This window comes from Trachemys scripta, chromosome 2 (assembly GCF_013100865.1).
Source record: "Trachemys scripta elegans isolate TJP31775 chromosome 2, CAS_Tse_1.0, whole genome shotgun sequence".
NCBI lineage: Eukaryota > Metazoa > Chordata > Testudines > Emydidae > Trachemys > Trachemys scripta.
In genome coordinates this window covers 11,459,103-11,478,123 of record NC_048299.1, presented here as the reverse complement: position 1 = coordinate 11,478,123, position 19,021 = coordinate 11,459,103, and the positions used below count along the sequence as shown (strand labels likewise).

Genomic DNA, 19,021 nt, shown 5'->3' with positions numbered 1-19,021 from the left:
GATCCTGGCTGTCCAGCCCGCAGAAGGCCTTGACATTTTATTAAAGCTAATGTTAAAATTATATAATACACAGGTTGAGAAAAGAGTGTCTGTACATCTGGGTATAGTGCTTAGATTATCCACAATACAAAGTTTGTTTTCATAGAATCATAGAATATCAGGGTTGGAAGGGACCTCAGGAGGTCATCTAGTCCAACCCCCTGCTCAAAACAGGACCAATCCCCAGACAGATTTTTGCCCCAGATCCCTAAATAGCCCCCTCAAGGACTGAGCTCACAACTCTAGGTTTAGCAGGCCAATGCTCAAACCACTGAGCTCTCCCTCCCCTCACATGTCTATTCCTAAAGTTTCCTCCAGTGACTGGTTCTGGCATGATGGGACCCACAACAAGGCAATGATCAATTCCCGTTCAATAGCCATTCCCACCTCCACAAGTCTTTGTAAAAAGACATAAGATACATATAGTGCATAATCAGCAATAACCCAAATTAAAGGTGAATAAATTACATTAGCACTTTATCCCATTGCACCCATCATGGGGCTGTAAAAACTAGACTCGTCTACATGGGGCTTTGAACATAGTGTAGGTCCAACAAACCCACTTTCTAATATGGGACCAGGTATGAATTAGTGTCGCTTCAGTGGAGCTCTGCTGATTTACACCAAGGGGTATGGCTTGATCTGCTCAGGCGAGGCAGGGTCAAACTTCAAGAATCTTGGTCCTTCCCTAGACTCAAACATAGCTTTTGAAAGCGCTGCCCGTAGACACATGCGCATAACTCATTGAAGCATCCAGGTGCAGAATTTGGCCCTTTATCTTAGACCACTGATCTTTCCCAGCCTCCAGGTGTGTGTGAATGTCCCCTAGGGAGGGGGAAGGAGGGAGAACGCGGCGCGCTCGGAGAAGTGGGTGCCGGGGTGGGGATTTGGGGAAGGAGTCCAATAGGGTCAGGGAGGGGACGGAGTTGGGGCGGGGACTTTGGCGAAGGGGTTGGAATGGAGGCGGGGCAGTTGGCGCCTATGGCCAGAAGAGTGAGCTGGGTAACAGCATGCAAACACCAATCCCACCGCCATCCTGAGTTTTTTCTTAACTGGAGTGGGGTTTGCCTAGACCAAATGTGCAACCAGGAATAAGCCTGTTCATGTGGTCAGCGTTGAAAGCAACCTGTTCTGAGAGAGGAAGGGAAGCCGGGTACAGTCCAGTTGCATTAAAGATTCTGGGTGTTAAAAACTGGGGGATCCCTCTGTGAAGGAGACAGGAATGAGGCCCTAGTGTCCTTCCCTGGTGATCACTGGACTGAGTACACTGCGCAGTTGGGAGGGCATGTGTGGAAGAAAGGCCAAACCTGTTGCTTTCTTGTCTCCAGAGCGCCAAATTAAAGCTGGCCAAGGAGTTATCGGACATTGTCATCTACTGCAAGAGCGTCCACTTCCAGGGCTTCGACAACATCACCTCCCCCCGCGCCTTCTACGAGATGTCGTCCTTCACCGAGAGCAAAGCCCAGAAACTGGCGCAGGAGTCAGGTACGTGCCTCCAGCCTTGTCAACAGGCTTTGCTAGTCCCCTCCTTGTCAGTCCCCTTGTTCATGAACCCACACATTCGGTGCTCACTTCCTTCTCTAGTATTTCCATGTGAAGATTCGCTTTTAAAAGCAAGATGGCCAGAAAAAGAGAGTCCCCTCCTACATGATTGGTAGCGCCTTAGAATCTAAAAACAACTTAGCATTGTCGCTCTACATATAAATGGCAACTTCCCGCCCTACCCCACCATTAAGTATTTGTACTGCTTTCAGTGCTATCTCATGGATCTCTTTTGTAATTCACAACTGATATCTTGAGGGTATTTTAGCAAGAGCAGCATTTTACACTCCTTAAGCATGGTAGTAAAAATCTTAAATAGATATTGTGATGTGGTGAATTTGGTGTGTGTGAGTGTAATGTATGTACACCACTGCAGTCTGCTGGACAGAATTATTTCAGCTATGTCTCATAGCTGGGTTTCATAGGCCCTATACTGCATGCACCCAACGGAGAGTCCCATTTAGCTGAAGCAGAAAGGGCCTGTTCCTTTAGAGTAGGAGACTCTTGGTTCTGTCCCTTTGTCATGGTGAAATACTGAGCGTACAGCATAGTGGCCATTGTGTACAACGCAGTAACACCCAAGAAGCTTCGGGGTGGCCACAGATTTATTATAATATCTTCTTGCACTGAACTATAGAACTTCCTGCTCCATTAATATCCCTTGATATTAATGCGGGAGCAGAAATGGTGTCTGGCATATGGAGGTGGTGGAATCTCTTTCCTTAGAGGTTTTTACGGTCAGGCTTGACAAAGCCCTGGCTGGGATGATTTAGTTGGGGATTGGTCCTGCTTTGAGCAGGGGGTTGGACTAGATGAACTCCTGAGGTCCCTTCCAACCCTGATATTCTATGATTCTGTTCTATGATTCTATGTTGTTCAAGCTGTTTTGAATGGACACATAAGTCACAGGGTCTGTTTCTGTTGCCTGATTGGATGAGTTTAACTCTCAGAATCAAGTTTCTTGTGTGAATAGCTGCTCTTTGAATTCTGCTTTCTGTGAATGTTCTGCATTATCCATGTCACATTAACTGTTTCAGTCAACCTTCCTGCCAGTATACTCATCTGCTTTAGTATTCACAAGGCAGAACCACTTCACTGAAAAATTCGAATACTTGCTCTGCTCTAGTTCCCAGCAGTGGTGACTCAGGATGGGAACTGTATGCAAAGTGACTGCAGGTTTGGGCGGGGATTCAAGTTACTTAGTGAATGAGAGTCCACTTTGGCGTGATCACCACCAAATTAGTGATCAAATGTGGATGAGGAGGCACCTAAAAGATTTGGTCTCTTTGGCTGGGCATGTCACCAAAAGAAGCAGTGGAAGTGATTTGGTGACAGTATGTCTGATAAAGGGAAAGAAGTTGTGACAGAATATATTCCTGTGTTCACACTCTGTACACCATTGTAATGTTTGTACAAGGTGTGCCATGTGAGGAATCATTTAAAAACTCATAATTCGCTGGTCGGTATTGCCCTGGTAAAATATGTGTGGAACATGGAGAAGTAACAAGATTCCCCTGCTTGATGTTATTAACACACGTTCCAAAGCCCACGGCCCTGCCCAGGCAGAAATCAAGTCTGTCCTAAACAAAGGAATGTGGGCTTGTCTTAATATGTATTTAAGGAGTAAATTGAGTCATCAAGCAGGGAGGGACAGCAAAGGAAGTTCAAACAGGTGAAAAAACCCAGCAGGGAATATCCTTCCACATAGGCTCTGTGTTTCCTGGGTCTCAGCTGGCAATGTTTTTCAAGAGAGGGACTGAAATTATAAAAAGGAGGGACGAACACCCCAAGGCACCCCCCTCTCTCTTTCTCTCCCTGCCCATCCCATTCACTGCACCTGAAGAGACAAAGGAAGCCACCATGGGACTCTGGGGGAGGGGTCCTGAGCTAAAGAGTTTGGTCGGTAAGACTGCTGCTAAAACATGTGTGAGAAAACTCTGCTTTGAATCTAATAGAATATGTTAAGTTTGGCACCAGGAAGTGTTTTATCTTTATTTTTCTTGGAACCATTTCTGACTTGCATGCCTCATTACTTGTACTCACTTAAAATCATATCTTGTTATCGTTAATAAACTTGTTTTATTGTTTGATCTAATCCAGTGCGTTCAAGTGGAAGTGTCTGGGTTACTCCGTTTGGGGTAACAAGTTGTGTGCATATTATTCCCTTAAAGGAATAATGGACTCAGCATATTTGTACTGCCAGGCGAGAGCTGGGCAGCACAGCACATACATTTCTGGGGGGAAATCCAGGCCTGGGGGTGTGTTGGGGTCACCCTGCAATATAATCAGGCTGGTAAGAGCCAATGTATGGCTGGCAGCAGCACACACACAGATGTAACTGGGAGTGATTTACATGCTGGAGGCTGTTTGCGAGCAGTCCGGGTTGGAGACTACAGCAGCGAGGCATTGTAAAGGGCACCCCAGGTTACAGGGTGGGGTGATGCAGCTGCTCATTAGTCTGGATTGTACCCTGGTATGTCACAGAAGAGTTATATGCAAAGTTAAAACACAGGCTAAGTAGACAGGTAAAGGAGCTGCATAACATTAAAGAGGAATAGAAATAGCACAAATCACTCAAAAGGGTGTTTGTATCTGTTTCTCTAGGAACCAGTTTTATTCATCACAACGTCAGGCATTTGAGCCGGGTCTATCCTGCTGGCTGGAGGACCGATTCTTCCAACTATAACCCAGTTGACTTGTGGAACGTTGGCTGTCAGATCAGTAAGTGCAATTGAAAGCTACCAGGTTGCAAACCGGACCCAGATCAACAGGGACCTAAATGTTGTTAGTATCTGACAGACCTGTGTGTGGCCTCAGTCCCTGAAGAGAGGCTAAGCACTGATTGGGCATGGAGACCAATCAACCCTGTAATCCAGCACACTGATGGGGGAGATTATTTATAGACCCGGTCTGTGGTAACTCATCACTATTGTCAACAGAGCACATCACACACTTTAATGAATGTTTGCTCACAACACGCTACGCTATGCTATGCAGGTTCTTATACTGTGCTTATCGCTGTAGTATCTCATTCTAGCACATTCTAACACTGCATTAAACAACATGATTAACATCTGTCCTGAGTTGTTTGTTTTCTGTGAGATAGTGAACTCTTGGTATTCGTGTTTAACAAATGGGGAACGTAGAGACAGAAGATACATGCCCCAGGTCAGACAGAAAACCTGTGGCTAGCCAGGAATGAATTCAGACCTCCTGCGTCCCAGTGCAGTGCTGTAACTATGAAGCTCCATACTTCCTCATTTTCTGCAGCTGCGTCCTGTATTCAAAGCGTAATGTCAGTAATGTAATTGTGTGTGTTCCATGCCTAACCACTAGAACAGTATTTCTCAACAACCGGTTCCTGGATTGGCATTGGTTCCTGAGATCTCCCTGACACAGTTTAGGAAGCAGCAAGCCGGTCCCTGGTATCAAAAAGGCTGAGAAACACTGCACTAGAGGGCACCAGTATGTATCAGGACCCATAGTAGTGGAGGAATATAGTGTGGCAGAGTAAGAAGCAACAGCAGCTGAATATGCAAGCCGGTTACTTAGCCTGCTGTCTGTGCCTTAGCTGACGAGTTCCTGGGTCCAAAAGTAACAGATCTAACACAAGTAGCAATCTTTTAAAATTCCTGGAACACTGAAACTTTGAGGAGATATGAATGTTTCAAAAACAAATTTCGAAAACAAGGGCTCCATGAAGCTACTCATGAAACAAAGTATTTTTGCCCATTCCATACCCCCATAGGGGGGGAAAATGGTCCAATGGTTAGCGAATGCACTTGAAGGTCTGGTATCCTGGGTTCTATTCCCGACTGCCGCTGTGACCTTGGCGAATTCACTGAGACCAACATTGTTAAACATGGGTGCTGAAAATTAGGCACCTATGTCCATATTTGGGCACCCGAGTAAATGGGCAGATTATGTTGCATTTATTTGTGTTTTATTTATTGGTGAAAAAATAGAGGTGTGAATGAGAGGATCATTTTTGTCTTTAATTTTTGTAGGGCACTTAGGACTTAGTGGTCATGGTGGAAACCCAGCTGAACATGAGCAGAGGAATATTGAGTAGAAGCAGACAAGTGGTATTACCTCTGTATGCGGCACTTGTGAGACCACTACTGGATACAGTGTCCAGTTCTGGTGTACACACTTCAAAAAAGGTGTTGATAACCTGGAGAGGGGCTCAGAATGATTCGAGGCCTGGAAAACATGCCATATAGTGAGAGAGTAAAGAAGTTCAGTCTATTTAGTCTAGCCAAGAGAAGGTTGAGAGGTGATTTGATCAGTCTATAAGGCTCAGATCCCCAGAGGTATGTAGGTGTCTAAATACCTTTGAAGATCTGGGTCTAAGTAACTACATGGAGATTTCTGAAAATAGAGAGCTTCTTAATCTAGCAGACAAAAGCCTAAAAATCTCCGATGGCTGGAAACTGAAGCTGGATAAATTCAGACTGGAAGAAAAGTGCAGTTTTCAGTGAGTTAATTCGCCATTGAAACAACTTACCTATGGATGTGGTGGGTTCTTCAGCACTGGAAGTCCGTTAACCAGTATTGAATGTCTTTCTAAAAGATACACTCCATTTCAACCTGACGGTGTAGTCTCGGTTCAGGAATCACTGGGTGAAACTCTGTGTTATGCAGGAGGTCAGACTAGATGGTCAGGATGGTCCCTTTAAAATCTGTGAAATCTTCAGGTGAAAAGTGCTCTAGGAAGCAAAGTTTATCACTATTGTGCTGCAGATCACGAAGGCAAATCTTTATATGTCTGAAGGTAGCTGTATTCTGTGAAAAATCACTATAAAACCAGGTGTGCTGGCTTATAGGAAGGTGAATTTTATTTTTTTTTTTGTTCCAGTTGCCTTGAATTTCCAGACGCCAGGCCCAGAAATGGATGTTTACCAGGGTCGATTCCAGGACAATGGGTTTTCTGGGTATGTCCTAAAGCCACGCTTCCTTCGGGATAAGCAATCCAAATTCAATCCAAAATCCATCACAGAAGGAGCCTGGTGGATGCGGAAGAAACTCCAGATTAAAGTAAGAATTGGAATAGGAAAATTGTAACAGCAACGCCAACTTTGTGTGCTTCTACAGATCTAAATTCTGCCACCTCTACCCACACCGAGCAGTACCTTCACTGCCCCGATTCACCAAGATTGAAACGCCTGCTTAAATCCAGCTCTAGTCATCGAAGCAATCAATCATATGCATGAGTCCCATTGACTTCAGTCTGAATCGGGGCCTCTGTGAGAATTCCTTTCAAAGTCAAAGGGATTAGTCACAAAGTAAGGCCCCAGTTCAGCAAAGACTCACGCACATGCTTAACTTGATGCACAGAGTAGTCAATGGGATTATTCAGTGTTCATAAAGTGACGGAGATACGTAAATCTTGGTAGGATCAGGGCCTATGGTACTATCAGGTCTGTGGGGTAGGGGCTGTCTTGGTCTGTGTTTGAACGTGCCTAGCACAGTGGGGTCCTGATCCATGACTGCAGCTGCTAAGACTATCACAGTTCAAATAATAAATGATAATACTAATGCGTTGGGGTGGCAGAGCCCAGCTCACAGAAAGCACTCTCTTTTCATGACTTCACTTTCTTGGTTTAGTATAAAATGTGTGAAAAGCATAGAACAGTAGTCAAAGCTCATAGGTCATTATTTATTGTTATGGCTACAAGCATTTATTTGGTAAACATCCTTCAGTATTGGTTCAGGGTATAATTCGCTCATCAGCAGGGGTCCATTAGGAATTCCGTCTCCCTGCCCCTTGCCATGGCTGGTGGAGCGTTGCACAGTTGACCAAGAACACTGTGGCCTTTTCACACCTTTCCCCGAAGCATCAGGTGCTGGAGTCAGGATGCAAGTTTTGCGAGAACGGTGGTCTGGCTTGCTATGGCAGACCCTGTGTTCCCAAGGGATATTGCCTTGAGAAAAGAGATGATAGTTTCGCAAATCAAGCCTCATGCTGAACGTGTGCTACTGTCCCCTCTGCTTCCTCTGCAGATCATCTCCGGCCAGCAGCTGCCCAAGGTGAACAAAAGCAAAAACTCCATCGTCGATCCAAGGGTGACAGTCGAGATCCATGGGGTCCAGCGGGACAATGGCAAGAAACAAACCAAAGTCATTGAAAACAACGGTAAGAGGGATTTCTGCATCACAGCTTGGCTTCCCGCTCCATCAGAGCTTCCCACGGCCATGCTGGCATGGTTTCACTCTGTACACAAGTAATGGAATGTAATTCACACCCTAACATGCTGGCGTGTGATGACACCCTCCAAAGTGCAGCTCAACGTGGCCTCCCCTAACCCACCCTGATGTGCCCACCGGCAGGTAGAACAGCTCATGGTACTCAGTAGCAGGCTCAGATCTGGAGCTGCTTCCATACCTCTGCTCGTGGGTATGGACAGTGAGCCAGAGCCGTAGCTCATTAACACTGGTGCAAAAACAGGATAACGGCATGGATTTGGTTCCATTGGGCTCAGGCCTCAGTAGCCTTTCAGAAGGAAAGAAATTTCCTCTGGAGGGATCGGCCTGTCCTTTGCCAGGGAAGCTACTGTGGGGCCTGCTCTCAAGCCTGGAGAGGATTCATGAGAGGCCACAGTCGTATGCCTCTGCACTGGCTGTGCCACCCTTTCCCTTGCCCCTGGACTTGTCTGCTGGGATCTGTCCACAGAGGGTCCGCTTTGTACATGGGTCTGGTGGGAATGGTGTCATCCACTCAGTGGGCCGTACGGATCGAACCATCCTCCTCATAGCATGGGGCTTACACTCTTTGATGGGACAGGGTGGGGAAACTTCGTATCTGTCCTGTGGATAAATACAGGATTAATTCAAACTGGCACCTTTCACCAGTGCTAAATTCACATATATCATGGACGTCTAAGACAGGGGTTCTCAAACTGGGGGTCAGAACCCCTGAGGGGGTTGCGAGGTTATTACATGGTGGGGTCATGAGCTGTCAGTCTCTACCCCAAACCCCGCTTTGCCTCCAGCATTTATAATGGTGTTAAATATATTAAAATATGTTTTTCATTTATAAGGGGGGTCGCACTCAGAGGCGTGGTATGTGAAAGGGGTCACCAGTACAAAAGTTTGAGAACCACTGGTCTAGGAGGAAGGATGAAAGGTCTTGTGGTTACAGACTGTGACCCTGGAGAGCCGGGTTCAATTCCTGCTCTGCCACAGACTTCCTCTGTGACCTTGGGTGAGTCCCTTATTCTCTCCTACATGCAGTTCCCCATCAGCAAAATGGAGATGATACTTCCCTCCTCACAGGCTGTTGTGAGGCTGGCTCATTAGTAACAGTGAGGCTATCTGATACTGCACGGATGAGGGCCATATAAATACCTAGAGCAAGAAATAACTTAGATTCCTCTCCTGCAAGACTAATCCAGGCAGTAAATAGCTGTCAAATCAACATACGCATTCCTGACAGGGAAAGATGCCGCTCACAACACACACACACAGACTACGTTATTGTGTGGAATCAAAGCCAAGTGCATGTAAACACCAGTCACATTTTCTCCAGGGCTAGCGGTGTTTCCCTTTTCCTCCTTTCCTTCCTTCCTGGTTTAGATTTCAGTTAGTTAAACGTGGCCCCGCTCCAAAGGTTCTTGTCCATTTCCTTTCAGTCACATGCCTGTGGGTTTAGAATCATGTCAGTAACTTCCTCGCCAAATTCTGCCCTGTGCATATACCATCACAGAGCTGCTGCGCACCTACAGCTCCCGTTGACTTTAGGGAGTTTACTGGCAGGAATGTTTACAGAAACAGGGACTTTTAAGTGAATGTTGTGAAATGGGATGGGAATTCCAAATTTGTTATTGTCACTATTTGAGCTGGAAACCTGATACAAGTTACATCAAGGGCTCTGACCTGCATGGCCCTGAGGCCCCGATCCTCAAAGGTATTTGGGCACCTAACTCCCATCAGCACTTAAATACCTCTGCGGATCTGAGCCTGCAGGCCCTCAGCTGCCATTGAAATCAGTGGGATATTCTCACCCCACAGGAGTGCGTATCACCTTGCAGGAACAAGTCCCAAATCAGGGAACAGATTCAGTGGGAGCTGGGAATGCTTGGGATTTCTGACTGTTACCAGGTAGGGGCCATAGGGTACAATGTTGAGCTGTTGCTTTGCACATGCAAATCCCCTAGTGACTAAAGCACAGTCTTGGGGCTAATGCTGTCAAATCCGCCCTGGAACAGTCAGTAACTGTCCTGCCTTCCCACAAAATCTAAATGGACCAAATGCCGGAGATTAGACCTTAATTGTTAGGGCTGCCCTGTCTTGTGACATCCAGGAAGCTGCTCTCCATAAACAAGCTATGAAGAGATTGACCTTTAACCCTGTCATTGTGATGCCCAATCAAAACATCGCAGGAAGTGGTTCTTAGATTAAAGGGTTGTAGATCCAGGCTGAGCTTTCTGGAGCAGACACATCCCTCACTGTTCCTCCTGCACCCCCATCTGGGAAGGAGATGGATGACATGTCTCTGTGGACAGTTGTGTGAAATCAATGCTTCCTTATGAGTTCATATAGGAGTCATCAGCTTAGGCTCTCAGTTCCCATTAGGAGTGAATAAGAGGTAGGAATTGTGTCTCTGAAAATCTCTTCGTAGAGCATGTCAGTTATTTATTTACATCTATTTTACATTCATGTCAGCTCACAGTTTCGCTGCAAGGCTTGCGACCTTGTAGTGTTTTTTTTCACAGTCTCTCCCAGCTCCTGGAGTTACTTGGTTACACGAGACTTTCATTAATAAAGAGTACGTTTCTGAGCCCTCGTCGTTGCAGGGCAGAGCTTGGAAAGGTGATCCGAGTGTGCCAACCAGAAAGCAAAGAACCCCCCCCCCAACTTTATTACTTTTAAAAACTCTCAGGGTTTTGAAGCCAAACGTCAGGATTTTTTTGGATCCTGACTCATGCTTTTTGAATGGTTGGATCAGCAATACTGATCCTAGTCCAGGCAAGAAGGGGTTCAGAAGTGCGTTTGTTCGACTTAAATGTCCCATTTAATGTCTTTGTCTGATGATAGCATCAGACTGAAAATGGACTACCCGCAAATGTTCCCTTTGTGAATAGTATTCCTAGCAAACCATTGTGTCTCTGAGGCCCAATTCTCCAATGCTCTCAGTTCCTGTGCCCTTTGTGAATGCTGAGGGCACGCAGAGCCCATTTTTTGCTTCACTAGAGCAGGCCTCGCCCAGAACCACTGTCCTCTGAACAATTTGTATAGAGCTCTGCTGAGTTTTGAACAGGATGTTCTATCGATCTCCTTGTTTGTTTCTTGGGAGTGGCTTATTTAAACCACATAAACAAACCGGCTGAGCTAGAGAGCACAATGGCTTCCGTTCGCTTAGACGTTCTGAGGTGTGGGTGCCTCTGATCTGATTAGCCTGTTTGTTTCTTTGTCAGCCGCTCAGCTTTGATTTTGTGGTTCTGATCATCTGGTCACAAGATCCTCATCAGCAATAGAAATGAGGCTGAACCAAAGCCTAGACCTGAATATCCCCAGCTCCAATCAGCGCCCACATCTAGTGTTTGGGTTCTGGCCTCTGCAGCGTTGACAGGATGAATGAACGTCCAAAAGATCAGAGCTTTGCTTCGGATTAGCACCCCAGAGTATGGATACTCCTCCGAAACGCAGTACTACAGTACTTAGCGCTTCTCGACCAGCGATCTCACAGTGCTTTACTCAGGCATCAGTAGCATCTTGTTATAGATGTGGAAATTGAAGCCCAGAGCGGCTAAGGGCTGGATTGTGCCTTTTGGCAGGGTCCTGAGGCAGGGCTGCACCTTGCTAGGAGGCAGCCACACCACTGAGGCATAATTCCCTCTGCTTCCTTCTAGCTTTGGGGGTCTAGCAATGTGCTGCTGACCCAAACCAGCCACCAAGTCTGATACCCCCCTGCACCAGCACAGCTGTGTGGTCAGCGCTTTATGGATGGAGCCAAAACTCACTCCATTCACCATCTACTTGCTCCTGGGTCTGGGTTAGGGTGACCAGACAGCAAGTGTGAAAAATCGGGACGGGGGGTGGGGGGTAATAAGAGCCTATATAAGAAAGAGACCCAAAAATCGGGACTGTCCCTATAAAATCGGGACATCTGGTCACCCTAGTCTGGGTAGCTGATCTGAGTAGCGCGTGCAGGAGCGTTCGTACTGCCTCTTATCCCAAAGCACAGATGTGCCCTCCAAGTCACAAGGTAGCTTCAGTGATTTATGTAACGTCAGTCAGTATCACAGCTGGGCAGGAAGCGTCTGACTGTCAGCCTGGGTCCCTGTGCAGTCCCTCATCTCCAGCTGACCCAGACCTTTACAACCGATCAGATTGCGCTGGAGAGCTTGTGGGAATCAGGCGGCAATATGGCCAGAGCAGCCTCTGTTCTTCTTTTTGGCATTTCCTGGCTGGAACCAGAGGCCTGAGTCAAACAAAGGGCAACGTGTGATTTGAGTTTGATGCTGGGAATGATCAGTGATCCAAAAGAGGGGGTGGCTCTGTAGTACTGCGTTTCGGAGGATTGTCCAATCCTGTGAGGATGGAGAGAAACCCCAGAGGTACCACCTTTGGCTCCAGATCCACTGTTCAAATCTGGGGTTTGTTCCAGCTCTCTGGGCCAGTTTTGACCTCCAGAGCCAGATCTCAGATTAGCTAGTGACCTGCGCCCCCTCAGGGTGTAGGTGGGGACCAGGGCTGCGTTTATGATAGGGCTCCTCTCTGTGAAAAGCTGATGATTTTTTGTCCAGGTCTGTTTTATCACTGGAGAGTGGAGATGACTGTGATCCCTTCCAGCTGCGCTATTTCTAACTGGTGAATGAAGCTTCAGTAGCTCTTTTTGTTAAAGTGGGTCTAACAGAGAAAAGCTGTCGCAGATCTCAGTCAGTTTCATTACTGACAAAGTGCTATTGTCCGTATGCAGAAAAGAAATCCCGAATCAAAAGCTATAAACCAGTTGGACAGAGACCTAATCCTATCTCGGGCAGAACTGCTTACTCGGTCAGTTGGAGCTTTGTCTGAATCAAGACTGCAGGGCTGGGTCTATTGAATTCTCCCTGGCACTAAGGGCAGTTCTCCTGAACAGTTGCGCTTGTTCCTGTTCATCTTAGACCAGAGGTGGGCAAACTACGGCCTCCAGGCCACATCCAGCCCACGGGACCATTCTGCCCGGCCCCCGAGCTCTTGGCCTGGGCGGCTTGCCCCCTGGCTCCTCCCCTGCTGTCCCTCCTCCCCTGCAACCTCAGCTCGCTTGCTCCGCTGCTGGCGCAATGCTCTGGCGGCAGGGCTGTGAGCTACTGGGTCAGCGCAGCTGCAGAGCCCGGCCTGACCCGGTCTCTGTGCTGTGTGGTGGCAGCGGCGTGGTCCGGCTCCAGCTGGGCGGCATGGCTATAGTGCCGCCAGCCACCGGAGCTCCAGGCAGTGCGGTAAGGGGGCAGGGGGCGTTGGATAGAGGGCAGGGGAGTTTGGGGTGGTGGTCAGGGGGCAGGGGTGTGGATAGGGGTTGGGGGAGGAACAGGGAGTTGAATGGGGGCAGGGGTTGCGGGGGCAGTCAGGAAGGAGGGGGATTGGATGGGGCGGCAGGGGTCAGTCAGGGGCAGGGGTGCCGGGGTCCGGGGGCGGTCTGGGGACAGGGAGCGGGAGGGTGTGGATGGGGCAGAGGTCCCAGAGAGGTCGTCAGGGAATGGGAGGAGTTGGATGAGGCAGGAGTCCGGGGCGGGGGGGGAGATAGGAGGTGGGGGCCAGGCCACAATCCCCTCCCCTAACTGGCTCTCCATACAATTTACTAAATGCAATGCGGCCCTCAGGTTTGCCCGCCCCTGTCTTAGACTTATCCCCATATGGGACAACTGCTTTCCTGAATTCAGCAGCGATTTGCATCTGAACTACCCACTACATCATAGGAGAAGTATCCTGCTTCTTTTAAAAAGACCCCCTACGAACCACAATTTGGGCTAGGTCAGGTAGCCGTGCCGTGGACTCACAAACAGGTAGGTAGGTGGGGAATTTTGGATGAAAGAGGGATTTTCTCTTTCCCCTTAAGCTTTATCTATTGAATTCCTGGGATCAATTCGGAGAATACTTGTGCAGCACTGGACCCTGCAGATCTCTGCTCACCTTGGTAATCTAGTTGACATGAACACCCAACAAGAGTCAATGTTGCTTATTCCCAAATGGGAATTTACAGCCTCTGAGACAGTTCACTATGGATGGGCATCTGCAGGGTACCAAGGGGATAAGGCCAATCCCCCACAACTAGAAGAGAGCCACTGGGTCTTGTTGCAGCAGAGGGGACCCCATGAGCCAAAGTATGGTCAGAAATGCCACGGTAGAGTGAAAACGCTTGTTTCAGTCCCATTATTTTGTGGTTCCCATTGTTCCAATCAGTTCATGGATTTCTAGGGCAAAATCTGGACCTCACTGAAGTCAGTGGCAAAACGCCCATTGATTTCTGTGGGACTGAGATTTCATGCATGGATTTTAAGGCCAGAACCGACCGTTCTGATCAGCTGGTCTGACCTCCTGCGTAATGCGGGCCAGAGAATTCCGCCCCGTGAGTCCTGCGTCAAGCCTAATCGCTTGTGGCTGAACTGGAGTGTATTTCCCAAGCAAGACGTCTCATCTGGATTTCAGCTTGGCCTGACTGGGTTTATTTTTCTTCTCCCTTGCTCAGGCTTCAACCCAAAGTGGGATGAAGAGTTTGGATTTGACATTGACGTCCCCGAACTCGCTCTGGTCCGTTTTGTGGTGGAAGACTTTGATGTATCAACCAAAAATGACTTCATTGGACAATACACCATCCCCTTTACCTGTCTAAAGCAAGGTAAGGCGCTTTGTCTGGAGCAGAGCAAACCACATCGGCTCGGCCCTTTAAAAACAAGCGGTGCCCTAGAGAGGCTAACAGCCTGGATTTTCCCACATGACCAGCTGTTACCCTGGGACCACTTGCTTGTTCACTGACTGCCTGAGTCTTTGTTTGTTAGGATTAGGGTAGCGTGGCCTCCAGAGACTTCCCTTAAAGGCCCAGCATAAGCCATTACATTGACCACTGCAGAATGGTGCCATTGTTTTGGAGATCAGAGTAATACATTGTAAGAAAGATGCTGGGAAAACACACACAGTGGATTCACTCGCAGGCGTGCAGCAGGAAACAGGATGTGGTTTGAGCATACTCTCAAATAAAGCAGCTTCATTGCAGCGTGCTATCAGCCTGCCTCGGAAAGGCCAGGTGCTACAGGAAGCAGTGGTATTAATTCAGAAGACAGTTCACTTCCGTCGGGGTCGGTGCGGAGCCAGTGCCTCAGGGGCACTCTGATACTGGTGCTGCCATCTTTGCAGGCACAATACGAAACCAAGGGTCATGAGTGATCTATTGTAAATGTAGTGGGATCAGACCCAGTTTTTGGTCAACTGTGAACTCTGCTCAGTGTATTCCTAGCAACTTAATAAGCACTGTAATTAGGGTTGGATAAGTAGGGACCTTTACAAAAAATTAACATATATTGTTTATGGAGTAGCACCTATAGGGAAGCAGCGATTAGGGCGGCGGTAGTAGGATTCTTGGTTCCTATTCTTGGCTCTCCCACTGCCTGTGAGCCACTGGGCAAGTCACTTAACGCTAACGTAGTCACTGAACCATGTAATGCTTGTTGAGATCTCAGATGGAAAGAGCTGTAGAAGCGGTGTAAAGTGTAATTGTGGAGCCATAACATATCACTGGATTGTACCATAACACAGTGCACTGTTGTACCTGTTATAGGTGGCCCAAAGTTAAAGGTCAGGGAAGGGGAAGACTCAGGCGTAGGAAATGGAAGTGATGTGGGATGGTCACTCTTTCGCAAGGCAGTAGAAATGCCCCTAGTCCTGTGTATAAAAAATAAGCTGCTCTCTCATCCAATCCCATGGTGTTGTGTGTAAAACATTCAGCGTAGCAACCTCGTCATCACTTAAAACTGAACATTTGTGTCTGTGTATTTCCTCATTCCAGGCTACCGCCACATTCATCTTTTGACCAAGAATGGGGACCCATACCCATCAGCCATGCTTTTTGTGCACATCAATATTCTGGACAATAATTAGAAACAGCAGAGGAACCCATCTTTCAAGAATCAATGGACACTGCTACAGACTAAAAATGAACCGAAATCTGCCCTCATCCCTACCCTGTGCAATCCCCAGTGCCTTCTCTGGGTTTGGGAGAGGTATCAGTCAGTGCAGCCTGACTCCCGTGCTGCTAAAAATACCTTTATTCTGTACACACCCGCCATTCATTATGCTGAAAATATTCTGACACTGCTGTTGAGATTTTGTCAATAAGATATTCAACACGTTTTGATTTTTAATGAATGGTAATTCTTCTTTTACTCCTATTTTTATAGAGCAGTTTAAGGATTTTAAATGAATTTTAGCTTAGTGAGGGGTGTTGTGTTTGTTCAATGGAAGGCAAATGTGACACTTGCATCCTTGTCATTGTAAAGGTGCACATCCAAACTTTGTATAAGCAATATATGGTGGACAAATAAGCCCTGATCCAAAGGCCAGTGAAGTCAGTGGACAAACACCTGTTGGCTTCAGATCAAGCCCATACTCCACTCTTTTAAATCCTAAATTGAGACACAGTTCTGTGCTCTTTATTACAGTATAAAAAGCTACACTACAAAGATCACCTTTATTTTGTAATATGATGAAAAATACATGAACACTACTCCACTGATGTGCTATTTGCATCCAGCATGAACAGGGCTGAGTCACATTCTTCAAAGGAAAGAAGAAGTTGTAAGTGGGGGGAATTCTTTTTTAAACACAGGATGACCACAGAGACTTAATTTCACGGAAGACAATGTAAGTGTATTAAACTGAACGTATGAAAGGTTGTTGTTTTTAAATACAGTCTGTAAAACATTTTCCGTGTGTATGGAAAACATCTTTTTGAAGGAGATGCTGAGAAAAAGGCAGTAGAAAGAATAATTTTAAATGTTTATCTGGTTATGATTTCACTGGATGGAACTGAACATCACAGCACAGTAAAAATAGACAGCAGCTCTCTGAACATGAAACCAGTAAGGTGTGTGGGTTGTTTTGTTTTTTCCAAAATATAGCAATAGAGCTAGAGGAATAATGTAGAGAGAAAATAATATATTTTCAAAAATTGTCCACACTTGTGTTACTGATCATACTTCAGACTATTAAAAACGGAAGCTTTCTGAAAAATAGCGGATTTATTTTTCATCCTTTCTCCTCTTTTGTTACTTCTTGTAATGCAAGCGGGAAGAATGTAAGTCTTGTCTGTTTCATTGTCCATATTTAGTCAGTTTCACTTTGTTCTAATGCATGATACAATAAGAGGCACAAAGCAATTGGGTGAAGGAAAGATGTCAGTGTCTCTTTGAGTCCTGTTCCACTCACTCCCCCACGCTCCCTTGGCCCAAAATAGCCCAGGTGAGTGACTTTTAGCCAACACAACAAAACCCTTCTATTCACTAGGGCTTCTGGTGGAAGATGTATTTTGCTGCAGTATTTGCTAGCAGCTATGTTAACCTTTCTTCTGGACACACTGCTGTTGGCTGGTGTTCTAAACCATTAACTGTTTGATTGTTGTTTGGGGGACTTAGACTTGTGTCTAATCATTAAAAATACCCAGCCAAACCCTTACTTTAAATTAGTTACGGGCAGCTAAGGGAGCACAAGTGTTAGCGACAGCAGTACAAGCAGGTAAGATATAGTTCAGCATAGCCTTGTTTTCTACAAACGTAGTATATTGCTACAAGAGCTAACGGCTTCTTAGCACAAGGGCTCTTTGATAGCACGCACTCACGCTATAGAGCACTCTCTGGTCAGGAATACCCTGATCGCACACTATGCTTTCCCTAGCTGCTTACCAAAACCTCCCAGAGCATAGGCCCATGATTCATTTTTATAGTCTTGCAGCAATCAAGAGGGAAAAAGTCAGGAAACCCAGGTGCCTCTTATAAAAGAGGCTGCAAACTACCTGAAGGTCTTTGGAATCCATCTTAGCCCTAAACAAACCCCTCTATAGCATAACCTTCCCTTTTAGCCAGAGGACACAGAGTGTTGTTTTTGGAGCAGATAGAGCAGGACTTCCATGCTGGCGTCCTGTAGCACGTGGATTTGTTAGAAACTGGCAGCCGACTCTTGTGTTTTACCTCTGAGGAAGTTCAGACGCCAGGTGTGTGTTGTGGAACTGCTGGGGAGCAGGAGTGTTGGTTCAGAAAAAAAATCAGTGGTGAGACAGAGCTGCCTCTGAATCCCTGCTTTCGCCTTCCTGATGAGGCTCTGGCTGCTTGTGAGGGGTTTGTGGGCTGGTCCCATCCTAGAGGGGGGCCAGGATCAGGGGTGACTCACCAATAGCCGGCCTGGGGCATCCCTGCTTTCTCTGCGCTCAGCATTGGCCCAGGCTGCGGTGGCTACTTTCTATTTGGCTGGCCAGAGGCTGCTTGAGACAATCTGCCGTCCCCCTCTTCATGGGCTTGGGGCAGTGCATTTGGCATGGTTCCCCTCTAGCATGAGGCCAAAAAATTGCCAGGCCAAATTTAAGTGAGTGGCATTGCGACCTGGTGCACAGGGTCACAGTGCCACACAAATTTGGCCCGGCTGCCTCTCTCTCATGTCGGAGGGAAAACCAGGCCAAATCTGCTGCTTAAAGTAGCTGCCTAAAAGTCAGAGGGGAACCAAGGTCCTGGGAGGGGCAACTGTTCCCCTGTGCCACAGCTAATGAGGCCCCTATTGGGGAGCGAGTAATGTACTGGCACTGGGTTTGGTTGTCATGGTTCGTGCTAGTGACATGAGCGAAAAACCTCTCTGTGCCTCAGTTTCTCATTTGTAAAAGTGCTCTGAGCTGACAAGTGCTCTGTAAGCATAACATGCCTGGATCTGTGTGCCCCCTCTGCAAATGCTCCTTCATCACAGGAACTCGTACTCAACAAGCCATCCCACGGACTTCAGTGGGGTTACGCGTGTGAGGCAGACGTTGCAGGATCTGGCCCCAGTGAATAACTTTTTGATGTGTAGTGGGGGCTAGACTCCCAAGGGGGCCCGAGGCGTTGCAGCGCTCAGCACCCTGCCGCCTAGTGGAATTTTGCAACCCCAAGTCAGACACCCAGGTTCCTTTTACCATGCATGGGGGAGAGTGAGGTGCCTAAAAGGGATTCATAGATGCCAACCTGCTGAGGGGGGAGCTGCCTAAGCTAGCTAATAGGAAGTGCTGAGGAGAGGGAGGGGGCTGACATCCCACCCCTCAAAGGGAGTTAGGCAACTAACTCCAGGCCAGAGGGAGGTGTCTACTTCTGCTAAACCAGGCTAACCCTTCATCAAGGTAAACTAAGGAGAAGATAGAGGTGCCCAATGCCCCACTGACTGGAGCTCTCAGCCAGACTGTGGGAGACCCAAGTTCAAATCCCAGCTTTGACGCTGAGCCAGGACTTGA

General features: G+C 47.3%; 1 protein-coding gene across 2 annotated transcripts in view; it reads left to right on the top strand.

Annotated features, from left to right (window-relative positions):
* PLCD1 (phospholipase C delta 1) overlaps positions 1 to 18,417 on the top strand; it is a 93,262-nt gene extending 74,845 nt beyond the window's left edge. For both annotated transcript variants that reach the window (XM_034759904.1, XM_034759903.1), the window contains exons 10-15: positions 1,368 to 1,524; positions 4,186 to 4,302; positions 6,440 to 6,618; positions 7,585 to 7,717; positions 14,252 to 14,401; positions 15,566 to 18,417. In XM_034759904.1, the coding sequence (XP_034615795.1) occupies positions 1,368 to 1,524; positions 4,186 to 4,302; positions 6,440 to 6,618; positions 7,585 to 7,717; positions 14,252 to 14,401; positions 15,566 to 15,657 (828 nt within the window). In that variant the 3' untranslated portion in view covers positions 15,658 to 18,417. The remainder of the gene's footprint in view (positions 1 to 1,367; positions 1,525 to 4,185; positions 4,303 to 6,439; positions 6,619 to 7,584; positions 7,718 to 14,251; positions 14,402 to 15,565) is intronic.
* Positions 18,418 to 19,021: the final 604 nt, after the last annotated feature.